This window comes from Bos indicus x Bos taurus, chromosome 13 (assembly GCF_003369695.1).
Source record: "Bos indicus x Bos taurus breed Angus x Brahman F1 hybrid chromosome 13, Bos_hybrid_MaternalHap_v2.0, whole genome shotgun sequence".
NCBI classification, from domain to species: domain Eukaryota; kingdom Metazoa; phylum Chordata; class Mammalia; order Artiodactyla; family Bovidae; genus Bos; species Bos indicus x Bos taurus.
Window position 1 is genome coordinate 21,803,602 of NC_040088.1, and position 9,251 is coordinate 21,812,852.

The 9,251-nt window shown below is 43.3% G+C and overlaps 1 protein-coding gene across 1 annotated transcript in view; it reads right to left on the reverse strand.

The window, feature by feature from the left end:
- TM9SF4 (transmembrane 9 superfamily member 4) overlaps positions 1–9,251 on the reverse strand; it is a 52,597-nt gene extending 43,346 nt beyond the window's left edge. The window contains exon 1 of the mRNA XM_027558838.1: positions 8,999–9,251. Coding sequence (XP_027414639.1) covers positions 8,999–9,013 — 15 coding nt within the window. The 5' untranslated portion in view covers positions 9,014–9,251. The remainder of the gene's footprint in view (positions 1–8,998) is intronic.

Below are 9,251 nucleotides of genomic sequence, written 5' to 3' on the forward strand. Positions count from 1 at the left end.
TACAGTAGCTTCAAAAAGAATAAAGTATTTAGGAATAACGCTTTTAAAAAGGACTTGTATCCTGACAACCATAAAACATTGCTAAGAAAAGTGAAAAATATCTAAATAATTGGAGAGACATTCCATACTGAAATGGAAGACTCAGTACTGTTAGGATAGCAATTCTCCCCAAACTAACCTATAGATTCAGTGCAATCCCTATCAAAATCCCAGCAGGCTTTTTTATTGAAACTGACAAACTGATCCTTAAATTTACCTGGAAACACAAAGGACCCAAAATATCCAAAATAACTTTGAAAAAGAACAAAACTAAAGGGTTTATACTACCAATTTCTAAGCAATTATAAAGCTACAGTAATGAAGACAGTGCGATAAGGATAAGCATAAGAGGACAATGGAACAAAATTAAAAGTCTGGAGATAAAACTTTGTATTTACAGTAAACTGACTTTTAACAAAGTTGCCAAGGCAATTCAGTAGGGAAACGGCAGTCTTTTCAACAAATGGTGCTTGCACAATTTGGTAGCCATGTCCCAAAGGAACCTGACATCATGTACAAAAATTAACAAAACGGATCACAGACCTGGACAGAAAAGCTAGCAAAAAAACATTTTTATGTATGTAAAACATCTACTTTTTAAAAAGCATATTATTTTTTTAAGTAGATTTTTTTTAAAAGTAGATGTTTTATGTACATAAAAATGTTCTGGAGAAATATTAAAAAAATCAGAGTACACCTGATGAGTGGATAGGGGATAGCTGAGTGACTTTCTTTTCATTTGTAACATTTATGCTTTTTTTCCATGTATATGGATAACCTATATTCAAAATAAATACACTGACATTTTAGGAAGGGGAAGGTTTCCTCTGGAACTTCCTTTGGGCAAGTTCCCCTGAAGATGGGCAGAAAATGGCAGCTATAAGGTAAGAATGATGCCATGGAGATTCTGGAGCCAGGTGTGTGATCTGAACCAGACCAGATTAGTCATTCTTAATCCTGGGAAAGTGTTGCAAATCCCTCTGAGAATCTTAAGTTACAGAAGCTGCTCCCAGGAAAAAACACTCCAAAATGCAGAATATGACGTATGAGTCCAAGGAAATCAAAGACCTAGAAGTTGACAGGCCCCTGATTAAAGAACTCTGTACCGGATCCCATTTCAACTTTTTGTGATTATTTGACTTACCTACCTTTGTAGTCCTTGACTGCCTGATAGAGGATGTTTGACACGTATTTCATTTCTGTAAGGAAATTAGGAAGAAGCAAAGTACCTGCTTCTTGCTAAATCCCTTTATATCTTCCTTTAATCTTTAACTGATCCCCAGAAACTCTCACATGAGACTGTCTGAAAAGTCAGTTAAGTATTTAGCAAACATCTGTTGCATGTTCAGACCCATGAACAGAGTAGGAGTCACAGGAGAGGTGAACCAGTCCATTCAATGTCATTTGCTTTACTTGGTTTCCAAGTCACAAAGCTGCAGAGGTGGGATGTCAAGGAACAAGGTGATGGTAATCTAGAAGCCCTTGCATTGTGATCTGACACTCCATCTCTGGCAAAGATATGGGTGACTAGGAAGGTTATAAAGCTCAAGAGACCTAAGAATCAAGGTCTTGCCCTCCCTATTTTATTCTTGGGGGTTGGGCACACAGAAAAACTTCTCCCAAACAACAGCCAAATGAAGAACTATTAGGACCCAAAAGTACCCTTCACCACGCCCTCACACCCAACTTTGCACCACCCAGTTTGAAAGGTATGAACAATTAACTTCTTCCAAAGAAAATAGGAAGTTTCCCCTGAGAATTGAAAACTTTTCATTTACTCATATTCTCTGTGGCCAGAAGTTAACCTTTTGTTTTCTGGAGCCCTCTGCCTTGCTGTCTTCTTTCCCATAAACAGCATCTGAGTACAGAGTGTGGCCAATCTGAACAGCCTTTCAGATTCCTATTCCATGCCTTTCCTGCTGTAAAAGCTGCACCTTCCCTTAAGAGTAAGCTAGATTCTTCTTTTTTTCCTTTTCAAAGATATAATCATCATTTCAAGATCACTCAGTAACTGCTCCCCAGATTTGTGGGGGTCGGGGAGAATAAAGAAAAAGACTTTGGGGCAGTTTGCCAACAGTTAACTGAAATCAATTACCTAATCAGTTAAAGCTCCCTAAGAATTCAACCATACTTGAACGAAAGCCAATGACAGCCAAAGACCACTTACCAAGCAGCCTCCATGGAGCTAAAGACCTCAGGAAGAAAAATAAACAAACCCAGACCCAAAATTAGCCACAGGAGACTCAAAATGTAGCCTTTTTTTCAGAACCCATAGACACTGAGTAACTACTGGGGTGCTGCTGCTGCTGCTGCTGAGTCGCTTCAGTCGTGTCCGACTCTGTGCGACCCCATAGACGGCAGCCCACCAGGCTCCGCCGTCCCTGGGATTCTTCAGGCAAGAACACTGGAGTGGACTGCCATTTCCTTCTCCAATGCAGGAAAGTGAAAAGTGAAAGTGAAGTCGCTCAGTCGTGTCTGACTCTTATTGATCCCATGGACTGCAGCCTACCAGGCTCCTCCACCCATGGGATTTTCCAGGCAAGAGTACTGGAGTGGGTTGCCATTGCCTTCTCCTTCTTCGGGAATAAAATGGAGCTAATACTAGTAGCTCATACATTGTTTCAAGAGTGGAGAAAGATGGCGATCCAGTGGTTAAACTCAGCATTTTCAGGGCAGGGGTCCTGTTCAGTCTGTGGTCAGGGAACTAAGATCCCACAAGCTATGCAGCGCAGCCAAAAACATAAAAATAATTTGTTGGGCAGAGACATACACAAAGACTCAAAAGTGTTCTTTGGGGGTAGGGAACAACCAACTGTGTGAAAGTCCAGGCGAAACTAATAATTACCCTCACCAAGCAAAAGACTTCTAGACCCAGACCTTGAGGCCAGAAAGTGCAGAAATAAAACATTAAAAATGCACGGAACTTCCCCCCTCCCTTGGGTATTTATTATATACTCTGTTAGCCCAAGCAATAGGCTTAGACAGTTCATCTCCTAAAGATTTCAAACCCTGGAGCAGGAAAGTTACAGCATGTTCATCTCGCATTTCATTTAATCATCACAATTCTTTCAGAGTCTCATCCTCATTTTAAAAATAAGAAAACTGATCCAGACAAAAAAGCTCTGGAAATGGATGGTGCTGATGGTTGCACAATAATGTGAATGTATTTAATGCCAGTGTACACGTAATGCCACTGTACATGCAAAGCCAGTGTACACATAAAATAGTTTAAATGATATATTTTATGTCTATTTTACCACAGTAAAAAAAAATTTTGCTTTAAGTAACAGGTTTAAAGAACCAAATAGTTGGCCTGAAGTCATAAAACCAATCAGTGTCAGATTCCAGCCCATGAGCTTAGACCCAGCCTTAGTTTCTTCATTTGTAAAACGGGTTTTTGTAACGATTAGATGAAATAATGGATGGACATGTGGTTTATCAACTGACATGTATCTTGTGAACAGAAATTTTCCCCTCAAAATTAGGTAACCTAGGGGATTACCACAAACTTTAAATATTGCTTTTGAATCCACATGTCAAAAATAGGAAGATTTTTATAGAGACCACCTCATTCAGGGGTTGCTCATTCAAACCCCTAGAAGGGCCATGCAAATTACCTACTGGGTGATGCCGCTAAGGAATAAGCCAAAAGGTATGGAAGACTGGGTCCTGCACGGGGAATGTTCTTTATGGGAAATTTGGGCCCAAATTTTCAAGAAAAAAATGAAAATCCAGAACTTTTTTAATGTGAAATCTCCCAATTATTAAATATTGGCAACTAACTGGAAAAAAATGTAAAGTCCTGTGCCTGCCAACCTCTCTTCCTCGCCCCCCAGCCCCAATCAACGCCATGTGAAGATGAGCTCCATAACTGTCACTTCACAGCACGAGATCTGCTTCATTAGAAACCGAGGCCCAAAGATACTAAGTGACTGGCCAGGGCACCCAGACTCCCTTCTAAACTGGCTTATGAATTCAGCTCCAATTTGTGATTTGATTTTGTTTTTTAAGAACTGCCAGTACCATTTAGTATACCCTCTGAACAAAAAACCTTCAGATTTCAAACGCTGGGAGATCTGTCAGTTTTAATGCGTGGGAACAGGTGAGAAGTCATGGTACAGAGCAGAGAAGGAAGCAATGAAGAGGAATGGGGCAGAACCGAGAAGTCCCAGCGTCCGAAACCATGTCCCACTTGAGAACTATCAGTGTCAGCAAATGGTTCAAGGATCAAAGCAGGTCTGGGGCGGTAGGTGGCTCCTACCATTCGCCTATGGCCAGATGGCCCTGTTCATCCTGAGTCCTTCCCACCTTCCTGCCAGTGCCCAGAGATCAAAACTCAACCTTCAACATTCTGTGACCTGCTTCTTTTTCACTGAGATCAAAGGGAAACTTTTGTCCAAGTTGTAAAAGAGAAACCAAGAGGCAACTTAATGCCGCCTCTGCCTTCCTTGGACTTCCTGGGGGGATTAAGGGCACTCCTTTAAAGGGATTTCTCAGAGAAACACATCTGTACCAAGGACTGGTGTTGGCGCCTCGGCTTCTAAGGACACAGTGGCTCCTGCAGAACACATGTGCCACGTGGAGCAAGCGGAGAGAACAGACAATGCAACCAACAGACAGCAGCCTGGAAAGACCACAGGGATTAAGATCACGGAAAAAAAAATCCATCTGATTTATAGGCATATTAGCAAAAATCACCTTGAATCCAAGTATTCTAAGCCACAAATTTTTCAACTTCAAGTTTAAATCTTCAATTTCATTGAAGATTTTACAAATTTCATTGAAGAATTTAGAAATCCTCAAGTCTAAATCTTCATTTCACATATGACCTGTGCTGAAACAGACGAATAACACCAAAGTCATTTGCTCCAGGCCACCTGATAGATCAGTGGCAGTGCTGGGACTAAGCCCCAGCTGCTTCTTCCTCAATGAGCCAATGGCCATTCACAGGTGAGGCCCCGGGGAGACAGCAACTTGCCACACACAGGACTGCTGGCAGAGTCCAGGCCTCCTGCCTTCTGTCCCAGAACTCTATCAGCCAGACTTCATCACAAAACACGATTCCTGTGCTTCTAACTGACCCAAGGACAGGGGGCGAGGGGGATAGTGGAAGGAAGGAACTGGCTAGCACCGCTTTCGTTTGATCAAAGGAAGCTAGAGGTCATTCAGACCATTCCCCTGCCTCTGGACTGGATCAAACTCAACCTCAGAACAGTGAGAACTGACCCAGCAATTCTACTCCTAGGTATACACCCAAGAAAACTGAGAACCGATGTTTACCCAAGAGCTTGCACACAAAATGTTCACAGCAACATTATTCATAACAGCCCGAAAGTAGAAACAATCCCCAAATCCATGAACAGATGAAAAGGTAAACCAAATGAGGTCTATCCACACAATGGAATATTATTTGATCATAAAAAGGAATGAAATATTGACACATGCTATGACATGGATGAACTCTGAAAACATTATGCCTTGTTTAAAAAAAAAAGAAGTCAGATAATAAAACACCACATATTGTTTGACCCCATTTATATGAAATGTCCAGAACAGAAAAATCTATACAGACAGAAAGCATATTAATGGTTGCCAGGGACTGGAGGGAAGGGGGAGTGGGAAGTGGCTGCTAATGGATTTTTTTTAATGGGGTGATGAAAATATTCTGGAGGTGGACAGTGGTGAAGGTTGCACAACTCTGTGAATATACTAAAAACCACTGAACTGTAAACTTTAAAAGGGTGAATTTTATGTTATATGAATTATAATCCAATAAAAAGGAAAAAAACATTAAAACCCCAAACAGCATGAACAATGTGTGAGAGAAATACACAGAGTTTTATTTTCCAAACAGAGGTTTCTAGATTCCTGAGATGTCTACAAATGTCCTCAATGGACACTTCCCAAGTTCCACCAAAACAATATTCCTCAAAGCATATTCCATATCAACAGTTCTATAAAGGATGAGATATGGGCCTGCTCCTCACCTCAGACCCAGCTAGAGCAACTTGGTATCATGTAACTTTATAGTCATCTAAATCCAGGGCAGGAGGAACGCAGGAAAACTACAGAGAACTTCAGTTTACATCGGCCATCTACTCCTAGCTGGGGAACTTTAGGAAACACCCACTGTGCTAACACAGATCTGGGAGGTGGCAACCGACCCGTGGGGAAGAAGAACCAATCACTAAGGAAAGGGAGGGAGGTAAAAATCCATAAATACCACTTGAAACTTGCACCCACAGCCCTAACTTTTAAAATAAAAGAAAAAACCAAAAGCCAACATGTTCCCACAGTCACTGAGTCTATTAGCTAGGTTCCTCTTTGGTTGTATGACTTGCCTCAGACACCCAGACACCCCAAAGCAGACCCACACACTTCCATCCCCAGCAGTTGTGAAACCACCTATTGTACGAGGGTGCGGGGACTGTTCTGACTTCCGTATAATAAAGGGCTTCACACAGACCAAGCTCAAGTTTATCTGCCCACCCAGCCTGTCACACATAGTATCCCCTGGTAATAAATGTGCTTCTGTGACTTTTCACTATTGCATCAAACATGAAGCTGCTCATGTGCCCTCTTTAAAGTGGCCTCTGTGGGTTCCTGTACACATTACACTCTCAGTTTCTGGAAATCAGTTTATAGTATTCATCATGAAAGCAGAGGATGATACTCCCAGGTGGCACAACAAACACAAAATCACTTTGCCGTCCACTGTGCTTAGAATACAATCCAAATGCCTTTCCATGGTTTCTCTGCAGGCTGAGAACAAGCTGGGTCCCTCAATGTAACATTCTGAAAAGTGTGGGAAGGGCAAGCACTGTAACAGAACAGTCTTTCAAAATGCAGTCCACAGATTACAAACTGTAGACTACAACCCACAATTACAGGCATGTTTCTAGAAATACAGCTCTTCCTGCCTCTCTCTGATTCCATCTTGTATTATTCTTTGTTCCCCCCCACCCCCAACTCCTCACCATGTTTCAGCCCCTCCAGCCTTCTGTGTTCCTCAAACATACTCTTTCCCACCTTGGTCTTTTATACTTGCCATCTCCTTTGCCTCGAACACTCTCTGGATTGCTGGGTCCTTCTTGTCAATCAGGTCTCAACTCACGTCACTTTCTCTGAGAAGACTTCTCTGACCACGTAATCCAAAGCAGTTGCACCACCCTGTCACCCCCCAATTACTACCACGTCACCTTGCCCTCTTCACACTATCTGACATTACCTTGTTCATGTATTTGACCTACTGACTGTCTCCTCAGGCTAGAAAAAGTCCACAAGCACAGGGACCTTGACCCTGTAACTCACCAGTACATCCCTAAGTCTTGGCACAAAGCAGGCACTCAAATATTTGTTGATTAAATAAATGTGTACCAGACATATGTTAACTTATTACCTCTTAAAACCTCAGAACAGAGCAAGAATTTCCCAGTGCAATGCTATAAATGCCACTTTACTGAACTCCTTCCCTATGGCAAAAGAGGGTGTGACTTTTCCTGTTCATGTTAAGTTCTTATGCCATTCTTGTTCTGAAAGTGGTCCAGAAAAAAAAAAAAAATTGGTTTCAACATACCACATTTGGGATTTTTTTCTGTGGTCTAAGACCACAGATATCAGGCAAGGCTGTGAAGTCTTTTACATGACCTCTGAGGTTCTAAATAAGGAATCCCTTATTAAACAAAAAGGACAATTTATCAGTTGGTTAATAGGACGAGGGGAATTTGTTATCAGCCAGTAACCTATCTTTGCTTGGAAAAAATCAATACCAAAGAATTTAAACAAGAATATTTCTTTACTAAAGTCAAATGTCTTTTGTGTGCACTCCCAGGATGAAATTATCTGAGGAAGCAACATATAGGAACAGTACAAAATCTCTCTGGCCTAAGTGACTTCAATTTTGGTTCTGGTCTCTTGACAAGCAGAATGTGAGCTGACCTTCTGGAAGAAGAAAGGGCCAGTTTTTCACAGATCTACTTCCAGCGTTCTATACCAGAAGCCAGCAAGTTCTGACCCACTTTCCGGGTACAGCTTATCCACATACCCTTATCCACACAAACACTTCATCCTAAAGAGCTGTGTGGCCCTGTAGGGGCATGTGAAGGGGAGGGGGCCAGGCGGCACTGGCATAGTGCTTTTCACAATTGACCACCTCCATCATAATCACTAGAGTGCTTATAAAAGTGTAGATTGCTAGGCATCTCCTAGGCCAACAGAATTAGAATCTTTGGAAACTGCATTTTTGACAAGCTTCCCCACACACCACAAGTCTTTCGCACAGGAAAGTCTGACAACCAGTGGGATAAAAGATCCCTAGGAGAGAGGCAGGGAACTGGAATTGAGAGAAGAAGAGATACAATTAGAGAAGGATATGGGGATTGACAGTGGGGGCTGGGGGTGGGGGATAGGGGTAAAGGCATGCTTCCGGGTATCGGCAGTCAAGACAGGTGCGCGGTGGGGACAAGTGAGGTGAGGACAGGGCTCTAGAAAGGATATGACACAGGGTTCGGGCTGGAAGAGGTGAGGATGCATCCGCGGACTGGTCAAGATAGTGGGGAGGCGGGGAGGCGGAGAAAGCAGGGTACAGACGTGAGAGGGAGGAGCAAAACTGGGAGTAACGGGGGCTCTTTGAAGGGGTGAGGACTGCAAAGTGAAAATTGGGAAATGGGGGTCACAGGAGGCAAACACCAAGAATGGAATAGGAACCACCTAGGGTAGTAGCTGAGATCTTTCCTCTGACCCAGAGCCTCCCCCAAAACTTCGGGCCTTGACAAGCCTGAGTGCGGGGCAAAGGCTGGAGACGGGGAGTTTGGGGGAGACAAGCCCAATAAGGGATGTCCCTCAGGCCTAAGCTAGGGGTCCCTGAAGTGGATCGAGCCAAGCATGGGACGCCAGGAAGTCCTGGGATTCCCCAGAGCGGCCCGCTCCATCTCCGGCTCCCGGAGTCTCCTTCACTCACCATCGCCGCCGCCATCTTGGATCCACGTGTCGCCGTAATGACGTCAGCGGAAGTAGGGTTTCCTTGGTTACGGAGTTTACCACCGCGAGGTGCTGCCCTGTTTCAGTCGCTCTTGTGGTCGCGGTGAGTGGAGGTGCAAAGAAGACTTAGCTCCTGATCGGTAGCCTGGTCTGGGCAGTTAGGTCGCTGGTTAAGTGAAAAGACAGGGTGGTGTAACTACGGGAGCCATGTTAACTCCTGGCAGACCCCCGCT